This window comes from Crinia signifera, chromosome 6 (genome assembly GCF_055691185.1).
Source record: "Crinia signifera chromosome 6, ASM5569118v1, whole genome shotgun sequence".
Lineage (NCBI taxonomy): Eukaryota > Metazoa > Chordata > Amphibia > Anura > Myobatrachidae > Crinia > Crinia signifera.
Window position 1 is genome coordinate 113,841,137 of NC_139222.1, and position 19,706 is coordinate 113,860,842.

The following is a 19,706-nucleotide window of genomic DNA, read 5'->3' on the forward strand; positions in this document are numbered from 1 at the left end:
AACACATTTATTAGTAATTAAATGGATAAAACCCTTGAACCTAATTTGTGCCACCAGGACAGTAATCTATCTTTATACACAGGATTAGAACATGGACATAAATTATATATAAAGATAATCATATTTTAAAAGATAAGCTGCTTTACACTGAAAATAGATTTACATTCAGTATAATTATTATACAACACACAAAACACATTGGGCCAGATGCACTAAGCTTCAAAAGTGCTAAAATGTAGAGTGATAAACAACCAGCCAATCAGCTCCTGTCTGACATTTTTCAAACACAGTCTGTGACATGGCAGGTATGAGCCTATTGGCTGGTTGTTTATCACTCTCCATTTTAGCACTTTTGAAGCTTAGTGCATCTGGCTGATTGTGTTAGTGGGTATTGCCATCATTGCCAAAAAACTCATGCTCATCACGTGCTCCCCTCCCCCTTCATGTCGAATGGCTTTGCCCATAGGCGTGCGCAAGGGGGGTGCCGGGGGTGCACAGGCACCTCCTAATGACCCCCAGCACAATTGCAGGCAGCACCTCCTATGACCGGCAGTGCCCCCTCCCCTGGCCGGCTAGCAGTTGCTGCGTTGGGCTGGCCTGGCTCCTTCAGGATTCAGCAGTCAGCATGAGTCTATTCAAAAGGGGGCGGGGCCACGGGGGTCCGTGATTAAGCCACGCCCCCTGTATTTTCCTGTGCCCGGGTGGGCATTATGGCAGAATGTGTAATGGGCATCACGGTGTGAGGAGTAATGTGTAATGGGCATGGCATAATGTGTAATGGGCATCACGGTGTGAGGCGTAATGGGCATCATGGTATGAGGCATAATGTGTAATGGGCATCACGGTGTGAGGCGTAATGGGCATCATGGTCTGAGTCATAAAATGTAAGGGGCATCATGGTGTGAGGTGTAATGGGCATCACAGTGTGAGGTGCAACATGTAATGGGCATCACAGTGTGTGGCGCAACATGTAACGGGCATCACAGTGTGAGGTGTAACGGGCATCATGGTGTGAGGCGTAATATGTAATGGGCCTTACAGTGTGTGGCATAATGTGTAATGGGAATTACAGTGTTTGGTATGTGTATTGGGAATTACAGTGTGTGGCATAATGTGTATTGGGCATTATGGCATGTGGTATATTATGTAATGGGTGTGTGACGTGTAAAAGGCATTACGTTGTAAATTTTTGGCACGCGCCTTCAGCACGCACTGTCCCTATTATCCCTAATTTTACAAAAATTTGTCAACCCCTGGCATAATGTGGAATGTCCATTACTGTGTGTGGCATTATGTTTGATGGGCATTATGGTGTGTGGCATTATATGTAATGGGCATTATGCTGGGTAGCATTATGTGGAATGGGCATTACTGTGTGGCATTATGTGTGATAGGCATTATAGTGTGTGGCATTATGTGGAATGGGCATTACGGTGTGTGGCATTATGTGTAATGGGCATTACTGTGATAGGCATTATGGTGTGTGGCATTATGTGTAATGGGCATTACGGTGAGTGGCATTATGTGTAATGGGCAGTACAGATGGTGTAATAGTTAACATTACTGCCTCACAACCCAGAGATCATGGGTTCAATTCTCACAATGGCTCTAACTGTGCGGAGTTTGTATATTCTCCCCGTACTTGCGTGGGTTTACTCTGGGTATTCTGGTTTCCTCCCACAATCCAAAAATATACTGGTAGATTAATTGGCTCCCAACAAAATTTAACCCTAGAATGTCTGTGTGTGCGTGTATATGTGTTAGGGTGTTTCTGGTGTGTCTGGTGGGAATGATTAATTCTGAAGCCCATATACATAAATAAGTCACCTTCTATTTAGTTTGCATTGGTGCCCAGTAGGCGGTGATGGACACACCCAGTAGGCGTGATGTACACGCCCCTCCAATGGTGCACCCCCTAATAAAATGGGCTGCGCACGCCTATGGCTTTGCCCCTTTTAGCTTTGGACAATTGGGAGGAATGTCTTTTCAATGTATAAATGCCAGCTGTTGTGAGACAAAAAGTCCCATCATGCCTTGCCACAATTTTGCTATTAGGGAATGCTAAAACTATGGCAAGGCATGCTGGGATATGTAGTTTCACAACAGTGGAGGGCCTGATCTAAACATGCCTGATCTAGACAATCCCTCAGCAGTCATTGTGACCCTCAATGCAGCAAAGGCATTTTGCTGTAGAATGTGTATATATACATAAGTATATACACAAGTATCTCTGGGAGGTGTAATGTCACTTTGGAGAATAGTTACCTACCCTCCTGCATTCTGCAGGAGACTCCCTGAAATAGCAACAATCTCCCTCATTAGTCTAGCAATCTCCCTCATTTCACCTAGCCCACATTACATTGTTACATTTGTGGGGGAAAAAGGAATGAGAGACAGATACATTTACATTGAATCATCAGCTCCATTTCCCAGCACTTCTCATCTACATTTGGATATAAGTTATTTTAAAAGATTCCTCTCAGATGTAGCAGTACACACCCACGCTTCTAGGTACCATGTTCAAAATCTCTTTTCACAATCTCTCCTTATATGGAACTAGACACGCCCTGACATGCCTCCTCAATGGGGTGCTGTGCAAAATTCTACTAACAACTATAATCTTCCTGAAACTGGTTTTAAAAAGTAGGCAAGTATGCTTTGGAGTGGGTTGGGTATATATTTATGAGACAGATGCAGCAAATTAATTCTATACCAGAAGCAAGAATTAATGATAATTGTTTTGTCACAGAATCCTTTCTCCTGGATAGTGGTACTACACAGTGGTGCCCATGAGAACCTTTGTTGTTTGCAATGGCAACCAAACCCCTGGCATGTACTATAAGAGCTGATTTTTCCATCAAAGGTCTAGTTGTCTCTACCAGGGGAGATAGAATGTCACTATAGTCTTTGTCAATTTTCCTTCCCAGCTCTATTATCTATAGGTTTGTCCTGCCCCAGCAAAATCCACCACAGATCATTAGGAGCTCCCCCCCCCTCCCCCTCACTCCGGCGTTAGTACGCCGGAGCTCCCCAGGCGCATGTCAATCATCACACAGGCGGCAGGCTCGGGGATGTTTCGCAATGGCTCTGGAGGGCTCTGGCATCTTAGTGCTCCCGAGTCCCCCCGAGCAGCCCCGAACATCCCTTAGCCTGCCGCCTACGTCACTGCTGCAAAATGACTGGCGGCTGGTGGCTAGAGGCTGGGGAAGTGGCAGGGGCTAGAAGAACTCCGGCGACCGTACAGGTGATTGGGGGGGGGGGACTCGGGGATGTGACCTCAAGAGGTAGTGCGCCAGTGGTGCACACCTGGACACCACTGGCGCGCACCTATTTCATATTTGTGGTATGCCCGGAAATTTTCCGGGACAGCCTGCTGCGGCAGTGCGGCTAAGCCCGGAAAATTTCCAGGCATACCACCCAAGGGGTTAATTCTCACAAATGGTCATTTCCTGTCAATTACTCTGTTATTATATCCTCTGTTAGAGTGACTGCAAGGTAACCTTGACACATGCAGAGGGTGATCACAGCATATGATCTGTTTTAAGTATTGTACACACGGTGCAATTTACTTTCTAGTCAATCGAGATCGAATCACGTGGCACAGTGTACACATTCGATTTAGACTATATAGTACAAATCTGAACAGTCTATTTTTCTATTCAATTTCAATGCCACGCATCGGGATCGAATGCATTCAATTTGACTTTGCTTATATATTAAAGCAACACTTGACAGTGTGTAGACTACATTAGGCCCTTATTGAGGACAGTGTCACTGTATGCTAGGCTTCCCTAGGTTTTTGATGAGAGACAAAACTGGTCCTCACACACTCCTACCTGCAGAGGACTGCTTCAGTTTCTCACTTTTCTTTTTTCTCCACTTCCAGGGTTTGAAAATCCTGCCCAGCGTTGCCAGCTTGCTATTCCTCCTAGCAGGGGGAGTCCGCATCCCAGACATCAGATATTCTGTACGCAGTGCTTGGGACTGAGCCATTTCCTCTGTGTGGCAAACAAAGGAGGGAAGAGGAAACTGTATTACTATCAGAGGTCACCCTAATACATAGATCCTGGTATTCATGTGATCCCCAGTGTGGCATATGATTTAGGGTTTATTAAGATTTACTGCAATATTACCATAATTAAAAGCCTTCCAAAATGTTAAGTGCCAACATTAGAAATAAGCCATTTAAATATAAGCTCAGCAACATTTTATGTATTTAATATTTAAACAAAACAAAAATAGCTTAAGAGCACCCTACTGTATGAGTGCATTCCTCAATTTTAAAGACTCAATCCATCTTATTGGGGGAACAATGGGGGAGATGTATTAAGCCTGGTAAAGTGATAAAGTGGACAGTGATAATGCAGCAGCCAATCAGCTGTACTTGAAAAATGACAGTTAGGAGTCTATTGGCTGGTGTAGTATCACCTCCCACTTTATCACTTTACCGTGCTTAATACTTCTGCCTTAATGTTAGAAATAAAATCCAACTGTCCCTATCACTTAACTTAGCAGGTATAGGTCACTAAGGATAAATCAGTCCCCAATGTACAAGCACTTCCACTTCCTACAATCATCACACCATAATGAGCCTCTGACACGCCAGGGCAAGGAGGGAACCTTCAGCCCTCCAGCTGTTGCTGAACTACACATCCAGGCATGCTCTGCAACAGTTTTAGGGCCAGATGTATCGATCTTCAGAAGTGATAAAATGAAGAGTGATAAACAGACAACCAGTTCCTACCTGACATGTTACAGGCTGGATTTGAAAAATGACAGGTAGGAGCTGATAGGCTGTTTATTTAGCTCTCCACTTTATCACTTTCTGAAGCTTGATACATCTGGCCCTTAAGAATTGCCAAAATAGCAAAACTATAGCAGGGTATGCTGGGATGGCCAAAGGTCCCCCAATCCCTGCCCTACTGGATACATAGCACAGGAGCAGAGGGGACAATATAGTACTCTGCTGCTTGTGCCCTAATCAAAATTAAGTTCAGTGGAGACTTGGATTTCTTAAGAGACAGTGCTGAGGAAGAAGATCACAGGGAACACACTCCAGCAGCTTACGTAAGGAATAGAAAGATTTCCACTGAAAATCTGGAATTATACTAGAGGCTTGAGGATTACAGGAAAATTGTCATGTCAGGCTGACATTTTTATTTTTTATTTTTGACTACGTTGGGAGTTCTTGAGTTAGAGGAGTGGCATACAGTTATAGAATTTAGAAGGAATGTAAAATAACTTTATATACAATACACTTAAAGTATATATTTAAAAACAGCTCATGAATATGCATATACAAGACGAGTGATAGCTTTTCTACTCTTCATTAAGAACAGGAAACAAGTGCCCACTACTGGCAGCAAACCATGTGGTATTAAGGTAATATGGGATGAGGTCTATCCGGACAACATGTCCAGCCCCTTACATGTTTTGTTTCAGGATTTTCGCCTCCTCTGAGTCTATACCATCGTCAGCTTCACCTGTCTGGCTGCTCAGAAAAGAAGTACTAGGTCACAACCTCTGATATATGTCTAGAGACCTCTCAAAGCCATCCTTGCATCTAGATCTATAAAGAAAAAGAGGAAAGCAGGGCTCTGGAATGGTGGTAAAAATGGTGATACTATGCAACAAGGTGAACACAGGTGGTCCTCTGTCTGGTACACAATTAAGTACATGAAAATAAAGCAAGCACAAAGCGAAACAGCACAGCGTAAGCTTGGAATCCAAATGCGTTCATTTGACTATGGGATGCGGATTGTAAACACAGATGTAATAGCCTTCGAGTTCCGCAGCTAAGCAGGATGTCGGTCGAACTCAGAGGTTTTTTTTATGGGGCAATCATTTACAAGGCAAATCCCATGCCTTGTAAATGCTGTCCCCCACCCATAAGCACAACCCCTCCCCCCCATCATGTTACTGCCCCCTTCATGTTGGGGCCTCCCAAATGCCAAAGCAGCATCAACCTCACTCCCCCTCTGCCACCACAATTTACTGATCATTGCGCCCTCCTCCATCAATAATTGCACATTGCATAAGTCATAGGGCGGGATTCACTAATAATCCCCGGTGCACATCGTCGGCATTCGCATAGTTAATAATCGCATATGCAGTAACATATGCGATTATTAACGCAAAAGCGCTGTCCAGCGATGTGCACCGGGTCCCCCCCTCCCTGCCGGAACCCTTACACAGCTGTAAGGGCTCCGCTTCCTCCTCTCTGCACTCAGAAGTGGTGCAGGCCGGAGGAAATCACTGGTCCGGGCAGCACAGCAGGAGGCTGCCCGGACACAGGTGAAGGGGGTGCGGCGCTGATCAGCGCGGGGCAGCGGGGGATGCAAAGGGAAGCCCATAGGCTTCCATGGGGTTACGCCAAATAGGAACTGGCATAACCCCCCGCAGCGAAGCCCGAGCAATGGGGCTTTGCTACATATGAAAATGCCGTAAAAAACCCGAAAACATACCTCCCAACTTCTGCAGGTCAGGAGGCGGGACGCTGCTGCGCGCCGAAATTTTCGGGCGTGGCCTAATTTGGGGGCGTGGCCTATACTCGCGGCTCTCCCGCGAGGCCACACCCCCATTTTGCAGCTATGGGGGCATGACCCAGAGGCTCTGTGAGCCTCTAGCCATGCCCCCAGCCCCCTGGCTGCGGGAATAGACGCTGTGCGCATGCGCACAGCGTTTATTCCCCGCTGCTTAGCAGCTGACAGGGGGGACTCCCAACAGCCCCCCCACACCGCGGGACACTGCCGCCCGCGGGTGGGACAGCGAGACAGGCCCTGACAATCGGGACTGTCCCGATAAAATCGGGACTGTTGGGAGGTATGCGAAAACTGGGTTTTTACGGCATTTTCAGCTTGCTGAATCTCGCCCATAATGACAAAAGCAAAAACAAAGAAAAAGAATCACCTGGCCCCATCTGGTCATCGGCATAGAAGTGGCAGGCCAAAGCATGTGCTTAGCGGGAAATCCCCCACTGGCCACCATCGGATTTTATGCTGAACTGGTGCAACTGCTGTCCAAGAGATCCATATAAAACCGGATTCCCTTCTCTGTGCATGTTACTCAGAACATCTTAAGGTGCGTACACATGGTGCAATATGATTCCTGGCAATATATTGCTAACAATATATTGCTCAGCAATCATATTGCTCAGTGTCCTATTTTCATCTGCGACCAGAGATGGTCGCAGATGAAAATGACACACTCCCGGGAGAAGAGGCAGTGTAAGTCGCTGGTCGGAGGAGCATGCTCCTCCGACCAGCGACCATTCAGGGGCTGAAAATGGGAGCGCGCACCCGGCGATTTATCGCGGGTGCACACTACAATCACTGGCAATATGGTCGCTCAGCGACCATATTTCCAGTGATATTTGCTATAATCGCCCCCGTGTGTATGCACCTTTAGAGCTTTAGCTAAACATCCCTGCCTCTCCTGCAAGACACACATGTGCTCCCCAGTTTAAGACCACTTCATGCATAGAAATCTGGAAGATCCACCTAAATCCTTGTAGGTATTGAAAATGTAATAACTTTCCTCTTATGTGCTGTATGGTAAACCTTGCTATTTCCATGCTTAACAGATCAATATAAAGTCCACCCATGAGCAAATGGAGACTTTAAAACTCAATGTTGCTTTGCTCGTGCACACAGCACACTGAATTTACGTAAACATTTCAACTACATCGAACTACCTGTAGCATAAGCATGAGATATGGTGAGGGTGGTGAACACCAACTGAAGAGTAAAACCGAAAAGCATTTAATAGAAAAACAGAAATATAACCATGTACGTAAATATAACCATGAAATAAAATTACGTTTATACTACTGTATAAAGATCCTTTACACGGCAACAGACTACCCTCAGAAATGTCATCACCCCCTCTTCACCAACATACAGTATAGAGCCTGCAGCCTGCTGTCATTTGTAATATCTCAGCCTGTCTACATGTTCATAGGACTGGACAGCCATCAGTTTTGCAGACAATACAGTACATGGGTTAAAAATGCTTGAGGCTACAATATTATCTGTATTTATGCGTCGGAGATTGCTCATTGATTTTATAAAACCACTAGTGTTAAAAGGCCGTCGCTTTTCTATTTAATAACATGCTCATCTGTCACAAAGAGGATGAAATAAAACTCAGCTGATTTTAAGCAATGCGCAGCTGTGGCATAAATAATGTATCAGCCGTGAACACAACGAACAGAAGCATCCATTAAATATATGGCTGGACGTCTGGAGAGTAACAGGCTGCACCGAGTACTGTACTTTACAGCAAACCACCAAAGCAATATGAATTTTGTATGACCTTTCACCCAGGTTTATAAGCCTACTTCTGGAATTACATTTATTAAGGAAACAGAGGACAGTGACATGCTGAACAAGCATTTATATTTTAATTCAAATAAAAGGTTTACAAATGATGTTGTCAGATTACTTAGCACACACACCTAGCGGTGGGACTTTTTGAACTCTCTGTATTATTAATTTTCCAGTTCGTAAAACAAAGAGCACGTCAGATACACATGGATTACTAAATTAAATGTCAGGAGCATACTTTTCACTAGTCTATGGATAATTCATCTATATTCCATGTATCCGTATTGCCTCCCAGGGTACTTGTGTAATATCTGGGCGCCCGATTTTTTCATTGCATTGCATTGCATCGCATGCAATATAGTGGCATACAAATCATGCAATGCGATTTTTTATTGTAAAGACCCAATTTTTAATTGTATAGTCACCCATGGATGATTTCATACCCCCACTATCCAACTACGCATGGAGTTGATTTTATATAGTGTGGCGAGCGCAGTGAGCCACCGAGTCCGAAGCGTGGCGAGCGCAGCGAGCCCTGCGAGGGGACGCAGAATACATGGATGTGACATCACATAAACAGCTACCCTGGGAGGGATGGAAACCCAGGTGATGACACAAGGATGTCTTGTCAAGGTGACTGAAATGCATTGGTGTTAACTGAAGGCGGTCACCTAAGGGCACCCCACATCTCCAAAGAAAAGAGCTACTTTTGGTGAGCATCACCTTGATGTCCATTTTTCCAAGGGTAGGTGTTTACAGTATATGCTTCTCAGACTTTTATCTGTTTTTTGGCTTATTTTAAATTTGAAGCTAAAGAAACCTTTATACAAGGATACATGTAAGCATTGCTTTGTTTTACATGAGCAGTATGTAAGCATTCATATCTTCACACAGAGGGTAAATACATAAAGATTCGTACCACCACCCCATTTATACAAGGGAATACACATCTGGGATAGTATTTTTATCATCTATACGAAACTTGCTGTGGTTACGGGTCATTCGATCGATATGCATTGGTTTAACCACTGTAGGCCGACATGGCTTATGTCGACACATGAAATAGGTTGCCCTGGCCGGTGCAATGTCCCACAGTGCCCTAGGCAAAAGTGTAACTCTCCCCCCCCACCCCACCCCCCCTCCCCCCCATACCCAGCACCCTGTAGGGAAAAAAAAGCTGAAGCCGACGAGCAGCCGTGGGAGGGTGTGGGGGTAAAGGGGGTGAAGTGCTACAAGTAGCCGTCAACCTGCTTCACGGGGAGGGGGGATTTGCGGGCGCCACTGACATGCTGTCGGGGGTGGGGGAGTGCTATGCTACAAGCACCCGCCGCCAACCTGCTTCAAGGAGGGGGAGGTGCGGGCGCTACCTGCAGCCACCGCTGACTACCATGCTGTGGGGTGGGGGGGGGGAGTGCTGTTACCAACATGTTGACAGGGACACAGGCAAAGTGAACCACATCCACTTCGGGCATGATTACATTTTCTCTCAACGCCCTAGTGCATGGTAGGGCATGAAATTCCTTGACTGGAAAACGGACATTGTGATTGGATATCAACACTATCAAAAAAAATCACATCAAGGAAGAAGACTCTAAACAACCTTTGAGTATACCCTGCGCCTCATTGTTTAAAAGTTCAATTTTTCTGTGTTTTTGTATGGTTATAAGGTGTTGGTGACATCTTGGGAACTGTAACATCAGGGCTGCATTGCGCCATATACAATCCTGTTATCTCTATTCTATCAGGGCATGAAATTCCGCCTCTTGGCACATGTTGGCTCAAAAATAACCGTGAAAAACCTCATGTCGACTTCCAACTCTGTGGACCTTAGCCATGCCAACCTATTTCAGGTGTTGATCGTCCACATCGTCCTTCAGTGGTCACCCCAATAACTGTGTACCCTAGGAACACTATGGGCAGTATTCATTGCTCCCAGTTCACTGTTTTTTTCCGGCAAGGATTGCTTTAGCGAGAAGGCCAGGCTTCTCGCCAAAAATGGTCCTCGCCCTATTTAATGCTCCCGGTTTGGCAAAAATGAGCAGCGGGCTTTGCCCTATTCACAGCTTGGTCCTCGCCGTTATTTTCTTATGAGAAATTGTGTACCTCGACATTTGTGTATTCAATGCTAAAACGCAGAATGCTTCTCACTTTTTTGGGGGGGGGGATTTCGATTATTTATTTTATTTTTTTTCTTTAGAATCGCCACATTAATATACATATATTTTTTTGTGGTCATTTTTTTCCCCTCATGATGCATTTTTTTCTAACGGTTTATTCTACCCATGATACACTTCTTCTACCTCACTCCTTCATTTGGCATTTGAGGAGATATACACAGCAGTAGCAGTCTGCTGATTTGGAATTGTTTTTTTTTTAGGCTAATTTGTATTTTCAGCAATTCTCTGCATTATTTGAACACTGCCTACAAATGGAGCCATTTTACTCCTCATACTCCGCAATAGTCAATGCTCGCCGTCAGGGGCGGGCGAGCAGCTGATGCGTAGAATAGGGTGAGCGGGAGGCATGGTGATGGATGGAAAAGCAGCGCATGCATGGCGAGCATAAAACGGCGTATGCTGTGCTCGCTGGAGCATTTAATACTTTTTATCAGTTTATTTCCGTATATCCATCCCTCCTTGAGAGAATTTGTGATCACTTTTAAATATATTTAGCCTACTCAGGAAATTCTTAATGTTTTATATTATATCATAGGGAAGCCTTTCTGCCATGCATAGAAAGTATCAGAGAGGAGGGTCCCCCTCAGTATTATGTAGGTGCCATACTCGCAAATTGAAGAGAAGTTAAAAAAATGATTGCATACATCGTAAAATCTTGCCATGCCATTTTTGGTACATAGGTCCCTTACAAACTTTTGCTATGGGGCCTACGAATATCTAGTTATGCCCCTGTGCAAATGCATTCACAGAACCACCATATTTTCTATTGCAGTGGCTGTGGCCTCCCTGCAAATGTCCAGACCCCCCCCCCCCAACGCCGGCCCTTACACTGCGGTCACATTTTCCTGAATTAGACCGCAGTTTAATTGCACTTGTACCTTGACAAAGGGGTGACTAAGACCCCAAAACATTGGTTTGCTGTTTCACCAATACACTCGTTGAAAATCCCTATGTGAGTGCCGCTGTATACTTTTCTTTGCCTCTACCTTCCTGACCCGGCGGGCACCAGGGTGAGTTGTACCCCATTGAGGGAGTGCCAGGCCGAACCCGATCTCTCTCTCTCTCTCATATATATATATATATATATATATATATGGATATATATATATACAGTGCTCGAAGTGGAAATTTGAAAGTGGGGGTATGGAAAAAAAAGGACTTATTTATGCGCGCGCCGAAGGCGCGCGCGCGCTCCGAAAAAGGGGGCGTGGCCACTGAAAAGGGGGCGTGTCTTTAAGTGTAGCGTACCATACCACATACCCCTTATATACCACACTAGTAGGACCCCTTATACTAGCTAATACTAGTGCCCCTAACACATTGTGCCACGTGGTATGAGCCAAAATTCAAGGACAGCAAGGACAAACGGACAGGGTGCCTTATTCTAGTTCACTCTTTGAGGCAAATTCCTTCTTAGCTGGACAAAACCATGTGCACTGCAGGGGGGCAGATGTAACATGTGCAGAGAGATTTAGCTTTGGGTGAGTTATTTTGTTTCTGTGCAGGGAAAATACTGACTGCTTTATTTTTACACTGCAATATAGATCTCACTTTGAAGAAAAACCCCACCCAAATGTAATTCTCTCTGCACATGTTACATCAGCCCCACCTGCAGTGCACATGGTTTTGTCCAGCTAAGAAGGAATTTGCCTCTGAGTGAACTAGAATAAGGCCCAGGGAGAGTGACAGCGGGAACACAGAGAGAGTGACAGCGGGGACAAGAAGAGAGCGACATATGTATAATGGAAATCACGTGTGTGGCAAATGTATAATCGGCATCACGGTGTGTGGCATATGTATAATATGATGCCCATTATCCATATGCCACACACGTGATTTCCATTATACATATGCCGCACACCGCAATGCCTTTGTGTCTGGCAGCTTTACTCTTCCCCGTATGGGGTGTCCTCTTGTCCAGATACACTACCCGCTTCCCTGGAACTCCTGGTGGGGGTTATGGGGCCCCTAACTACAAGAGGGATTCACCAGAATCCTGCTGACACTGATAACCACCAGGCTGGGGTCTTGGTGTGTGGGGAATGCACTGCTGTGGCCTTACTGGGTGTGCGGCTTGCTGGCACTGTTCAGGGGTGAGTGGGCACTGCGTGGTGGGGTATACCTGGATGCTGCATCAAGTTGCAGGCTCCTGCCCGTCACGAACTCCCGCTCCGGGTCATGCTGCCGTTCCCCACCTCGCCGCCTGCTGCCTCAGTAGCTGGGCACATACGTGGGCGGTCTACTCCGGTTCTCTGATGTCCGCCAGAGCATCAGACAGCAGACACCACCGCACTCAGTTGCCCCTCCGGTCGCTTGGCTGCCACTGGCTGGGAGGGTGTCTCTGGTCCCTGTCTCCATCATGTGCTGAAGAAGGAGGGAGGGAGCAGCAGGTATTCAGAGAAATTGTTTCTAGCTAGTGGCGGGCAGTAACCTAACTGCACATCCACCCCACCCCTGGCGCCTGCTTTCTCCGATCAGTCATTGGCGGGCCGCTCAGGAAAGATATGCGGCTGCCAGGCTTCCTTTTTTTTTTTTTTAACCCCCATATTAAAGTGGCGGTATGGCATACCGTCCCATACCGCCCCACTTCGACCACTGGATATAGATATATACTGTTTATCAATATAAATATGACCCAGAGCCTGACAACAATTATAATATATTTTAGCCCAGCACAAATTTACAGTGCGGAGCCTATCACCTCTCTGCAGCTCCACACTTCACACAGCAGCAGGGAGGGTGGGCAGATGGGGGACGCGGGCCTGCTCTGATGGTCAGGGTAGGTGGAGCTGTAAATACTTTGGGTGGAGCTACAGCTTAGCGTAGGGACGGAGGCATCAATAACCAATTTCTTAAAAAAGAGGGGATGCCGGGCAGGGGGCGTGGGCTGAACAGGTACTTAATGGGGGTGCACAGGGCAGGGAAGGCTGTACTAGTGGTGATGGTGGGTGTAGTGGAGGGAGGGTCATAGGTCAGGGAAGACATGATAGAAAATGCTTTCATAAATACCCAGTGCAGCTCCCACTTCAGCTCCAACTTTTCACATCCCACTCAGGCTGCCTCCCAATCTCTACTCCTGCTCTGTCCTAGACACACAGCACCCCTACGCAGAATAAAATTGTGATTGCTTACATTGCACCTGGCAGCTTTGTTTGTCCTCAGGCTCCTGCACTGTCCCGGACACACAGTCCCCGCATTGCCCGGCCAGGAGAGCAGCGGCAGCAGGAGACATAATAACAAAGTAGCAGAGCTCTCTCCTGTCTGCACGGGGCTCGGGGGCTTTCAAAAAGCAGGCGGGGGAGAGAGCGGGGAGTTTGCGGAGGAGACAGCAGGGAACGGGCGGCGGAGAGAGCGGGGAGCGGGCGGAGGAGACAACAGGGAGCGGGCATGATAGAGAGCGGGGAGCGGTCGGAGGAGACAGCAGGGAGCGGGCGGGGGAGAGAGCTCCGCCCTCCCTACGCCTCTGCCCGGCGATGCTGTGTCCCCTGTTCCCGCTGGGTCTCTCCTCCTCCCCCGGCAATGCTGTGTCACCTGCTCCCGCCGGGTCTCCTCCTCCATTGGTCGCGCCCGGTCCTCTGCTCCTGCAGCACAGATAGCCCGGGCCCCTGAATGCTAATTAGTGTTAAAAAAACATTTCCGGGTCGGGGGAGGAAAGGTGACGGTATGACATACCGTCCCATACCGCCCCACTTCGACCACTGTATATATATATATATATATATGGATATATATATATATATGGGGAAGAAAAGATGTATGGCGCCACTTATGTCCTCAGACTGTCCGGATATGATACAGTTTTAATGTACACTGGTATCCCTTGTTAAAAAACAAAGGGAAGTCAGCTAGCCTCTAAAAAGGGACACCTTGGTAAGGGGTGCCACAATAGAAATTTACAAATGGTTGGAATAGAGGAACAGCGACAATAAATACCTATGTACTAGGAAACTTTTTATAATAAAAAAGTTTTATTTGATACAGAAAGGTGCACAATAGCACCAAAAAAAGGGGGGGGAACAGGCAATAATACAGATACAAGTTCTATAGAAAAAACAATAGAAAATTGGTAAAATGCGGCAATGTTACTTAAAAAGCCTACACTTGGTGAGTGCTAAAAAATGAGTGCTAAAAAATGAAGGAGGGGAAATTTTTATGCTAAAAAAATTTTTTTAAAAAAATTTTTTTTCTTATATATGATATACACTTTAAAAAGTCTAAAAAGTGAATAACTTAACTTAGTGGAGGAGTCAGCAGGCTATATATATTTGTGATCAAGGTCATAGCTATCAAACATGGTCATCAAGGTCCAGTCTGTTTTATGAGGGATTATTTATCATTGCCCTATTATTAATTACAAATAATAAAAAGGTACAGTACTTTTCCATTTCCCATAAACTAAAATCAGTCTGCCTTCTCCAGTATTGCAATATAAAAACGGGAAATAATCACCATTGCCTTTAGAACACAAAGATCTTTATACCAGTTCAGCAGTGCATAGGATGGCATTCATTTGATTTCAAGCTTGGGGAGCACTGACCTAGATGCTGTAAGAGACCGTGCATCTTATATCCCTTTATCTTTAGTGTTGGCATATCATGCTATCTGTGTGTCCCTCACAAGCAGTAATACATCATCTGGACTTAATAGATTTGATCTGACAACATGCACACATAGCATGTGTATTGCATTACCCTAGCACTAACCTCAGCAAAACATTTGCAGCTCTCCAGAATGGCACAAGCTGAACACGGATATCCCCACGGGCATCATGAGGAAACCCCTGTGTTGTTCTGGTGACAGCTGCCAAGCAATCCTATCAATCAGGCCTGTGCATCCTGGAAAGAAGGATCAGCCAGCGTTCCAGCCTCCAGCACACAGCAGCTCATTGAGGTTTAGACAGTTGCAGCGGTCGTCCCATCCTGCAGAATAATTTATTTCACGGGGCTGTCAGCTCAGTGCTGCAGAATCCTTACAGAGAGGACTGCAGCCAAAATAACGCCTCCGGACGCCCAATCTGTGCTTGTCTTTCTAGAGAGGAATCATCTCTAATCCATGCTTCTCTGGGCAGACTTTTATCATTAGCCAAATAACTCCTGCAGTGGATCACATGGCCTCAGCCCTGACTTGCTAACCAAAATTCCACATTCTCTCATCCTGGGCACAGAGAACATGGCATATATAATACATGTTTAATGTCATCTGTTCCCCTTTCCCTCTAAATCCAGGTCATTTAGTAATGTGGTTTTGTCTATACTACATACAAAATAGGTCTACAATTAAAGAATGCATATAGCTGATTCTACCAATAGGCTGCTCAGGTTGCAGCCTAGGAGGCGCCAGGACTGGTGGGGCACCTTGCAGGTGACAGCCAAGGGTAAAATTAAGGCCTAATTTATTCCATGCTTGCTAGCTTTCACCGGTAAAGTTCATAAGGTGACTGCCAGAATGATGTGCCAGTGTAACTTACTGATGGGACCATTACTTTATGTACATTGTGCTACAGCGCCAGCTGGGCAGCCTAAAGCAAAAGCCTCCTTCACATACCTTCACAAGCATTAGATCCTGCATGTATATTCTTCATTACATGCACATGGGCAGTATAAATGGAGTCCCCGAGAGCTCATGGCCTTATTTGCAAAACATATTCCCACTCTGAGTATGCTCCAGTACAAGCATGTGGAACTGCTGGTTACACGCAATCAAGTCACATCTCCACTTGTGGCCATACCTCCCAACTGTCACGATTACAGCGGGACAGTCCCGATTTTCTGTCCTGTCCCGCTGTCCCACCCGCGGCAGGCATTGTCCCGCTGCGGGGGGTGGCAGTTGGGAGACCCCCAATCTAATAGAACAGACACTGTGCGCATGCGCACAGCGTCTATTCTCGTATGAAAATGAGGTCGCGGCTAATTAGCATAAGCCGCACCCTCATTTGCATATGCCCCACCCCCTTTCCGGACGTTCGCGCGGCTTCGCCGCGCGAGTGTCCCTATTTCTTCAACTCACAAGTTGGGAGGTATGCTTGTGGCTCAATTGCATAACTGCAAAGGGACATTCTCACATGGGGGGGGGGGTATTCAATGTTGGGTGATATTTTCGACAGGCTGAAATATCGGTCATTTTCGATAGTAGTTGGTCGAATTTGCCTATTCAAGGTCAGGGCCTTTTCTTTGACTGTCGGAAAAAATCTGACAGACCGAAAACACAGGAATTGGCAAGTTGCATGCCAATCCCTGTGGTTTTCTGCTCCGACTATAAAAAATGTTGGATCTGGGGCGCGGGGGGCATCTCGACAGGGAGCCTGTCAGCAGCAGCCACTGTTTAAGCGTGGATACTGTAGCTGTGGCCGCTGCTGCTGCAGACTGCTTACAGTTGCTGGAGGGAGCCGGGGGAGAGTACTGACAGCTTTGCACAGAGCCGGAGCTGATCATGCTTCTCATATGCAGAGTCAGAGTCCTGCTATCTTCAGCGTAACACAGACTCCAGCCTGCGGCTGCGCTCATTCTAGACTTACTGGCCTGGCTTTCTAGTAAAGTGTAGTTAAATACTAGAATTTAATGGCATCTCCATTTCCTATTAGTATAGTCTCAGGTCTCCTGACCATTAGTAACTTTCTGGCATACTGAGCTCTGACTGACTTCTACAACACCACTTGGACTGGACAACAGGCCACAGACTGTCCTGACTGCAGAATCTTCCAGGCTGATTCTCCATTGCAACAATTAGGTGTTCTCACACCTGTTTTATCCTCCCTGTGGGCCTTATGCTAGTTCACTCTTTCTGACAAAATCCTTCTTAGATGGACAAAACCATGTGCACTGCAGGGGGGGCAGATGTTACTTGTGCAGAGAGAATTATATTTGGGTGGGGTTTTACTTCAAAGTGGGATCTATATTGCAGTGTAAAAATAAAGCAGCCAGTATTTACCCTGCACAGAAACAAAATAACTCACCCAAATCTAATTATCTCTGCACATTTTACATCTGCCCCACTGCAGTGCACATGGTTTTGTCCATCTAAGAAGGATTTTGTCAGAAAGAGTGAACTAGCATAAGGCCCAGTGTGGGCAGATCCCTCCAGCTACACTCTGAATACATGTATAGAATTTACCTTAATACTGCCACAACTGCTACAAGTCACCATCACCACTGAATACTTGCACCTACCCTATACTGGGCACAAAGATATACCTCCTAACAGGCATGTATTCATTTACATCCAGGCTAATATAAAGATAACACGGACTTCCTGAACTTTACTTTCATTGGAAAACTCCTTTACTCTGTTGTATCAGTTATAAAAGTACACATGATCAAAAGGCATACGACATTGCACACAGAGGGGGAGATTTAATAGGATGAGAGATTCAGAAAGTGAGAGATTTGGTAAGAAATCTCCAGTTTTTTAAAGCGACAATCCCAAACTTTTTTGAATCACGGCACCCTATAGCAGGCATTCCCAACCACAGTCCTCAAGGCACACCAACAGTGCAGGTTTTGTAGATATCCAGGCTTGAGCACAGGTGACTTAATTACTATCTGAGGGATTCTGATTAAACCATCTATGCTGAAGCCTGGATATCACATAAGCCCCGTACACACGGGGGAGATATATTGCTCAGCCATATATTGCTGAGCAATATATTGCTCAGTTTCTCCTGTTCATCAGCGACCAGAGATGGTCGCTGATGAAAAAGAAACTGCCGGGGGGAGCCCGGCAGTGGTAATCAGCTGGTCGCAGGAGCATGTTCCTGCAACCAGCGATCACTACAGGGGTAAAAATGGGAGCGCGCATCCGGCGATATATCGCCGGTGCACACTCCCATCCTGGGCAATATAGTCGCTTAGCGACCATATTTCCCGCGAAATTGTACAAAATCGCCCCCGTGTGTAAGCACCTTAAAACCTGCACTGTTGGTGTGCCTTGAGGACCATGGTTGGGAATGCCTGCCCTAGAGCATCAAAATATTTTCAAGGCACCCCTAGGCCAAATGCTTCTTATCGAGAAATTTAGAAACAAAATATTGAATTAAGTGCATTGTGTTTATATGTCACAGTTATCTGGTGAGGGACAGGATTTGCTTCTGTTTGTCCACATATGTTATGATTGGCAGCCACAAGCACTGGTTTTTGCCTGGTACATTGACCATAAATAATAAATTAATTGATCTTGGTCCACCAACCCAAGGCACCCCTGCAAGTGTCCTGAGGCACCCCGGGGTGCCTAGGCACACAGTTTGGTAAACACTGCCCTAAGCTTTGCACACCCATTTTCTGAGCTTAGTCAGTGTAATAGACGTATGTTCACTTTTGATTTGTCTTTTCCTGTGTGTGCAGAATCCAGTGTGTGGCACCACAACAGACCAGCAGATCTATATACTTATAAGATCATGGGGGTGATTCTGGTTGGCTCAGCTAGCAGTGAGGATCGCAGCTTACTGAGAACCAGAGATGCCACCCGGCCTTTGCAAATAAGAGTCAATGGAAGCTGACTTTTAATTGCAGCCACCGTGACAAAGACGGGGCGGGGGGCTGAAGTCCTTTGACATCAGCCGCCTGCTCCTGGCAGGCATCAGCCCGCCCAGCATAGCCATGGCAACACTCAGCAGCAACCCCAGTTCCTGCCGCTATATCTGACCCCGGGCTGCCCCGATCCTTTCAAAACACTGAAGCCATGCATGATGGTCAACCTGACGTAGGTCGACATGGGTTAGGTCGACACAATCATTCAGTTGACGTGGTGAAGGTCAACGGTCAAAAGGTCGACATGGGGTTTTTCACCCTTTTTGTCCCGAATGTCGACACAGTCGTGCCCACAAAAAACGGTGGCTGTACCCCTGCATATGTAGGCGTGTCGATGCCTACTTGGGGCGGGCAGCTGACATCATGACATCAGCGCCTGTCCCGAGTTCGGAGGATAGTGTTCAAATGAAAAGTAAGCCCTGGCTTTTCATTACCAATGGAGGAAACAATCATTCGATGGTGAGCGACCATCAAATGATTTTTCCTTCGTGGATGTGTACGCATAAGGCAGCGAACATATATGCTGCCTAGAGAACAGGTCTGAATCAGGCCCAAAGTCATTTGCAGATATATATCTATCCCTCACATAGTAGAGGCAGCCATTATGAGAGCTGAAGAAACATTCATGACAATGGGCCCCATCAGTTCCCTAGGAGCCAGCCAGTGACATCAGCCCTTGATGA

General features: G+C 46.3%; 1 protein-coding gene across 8 annotated transcripts in view; it reads right to left on the bottom strand.

Moving 5' to 3' along the window:
- Positions 1 to 19,706, bottom strand: part of PHACTR3 (phosphatase and actin regulator 3) — a 197,357-nt gene that overhangs the window by 157,165 nt on the left and 20,486 nt on the right. For 3 of the 8 annotated variants that reach the window (XM_083146834.1, XM_083146837.1, XM_083146836.1), the window contains exons 2-3: positions 5,429 to 5,569; positions 3,837 to 3,998 (exon numbers count right to left, since the gene is read on the bottom strand). In XM_083146834.1, the coding sequence (XP_083002960.1) occupies positions 3,837 to 3,993 (157 nt within the window). In that variant the 5' untranslated portion in view covers positions 3,994 to 3,998; positions 5,429 to 5,569. Of the gene's footprint in view, positions 1 to 3,836; positions 3,999 to 5,428; positions 5,570 to 15,204; positions 15,347 to 19,706 lie in introns of those variants that run through there. The other 5 variants (XM_083146832.1, XM_083146840.1, XM_083146833.1 and 2 more) reach the window with 3 other exon arrangements.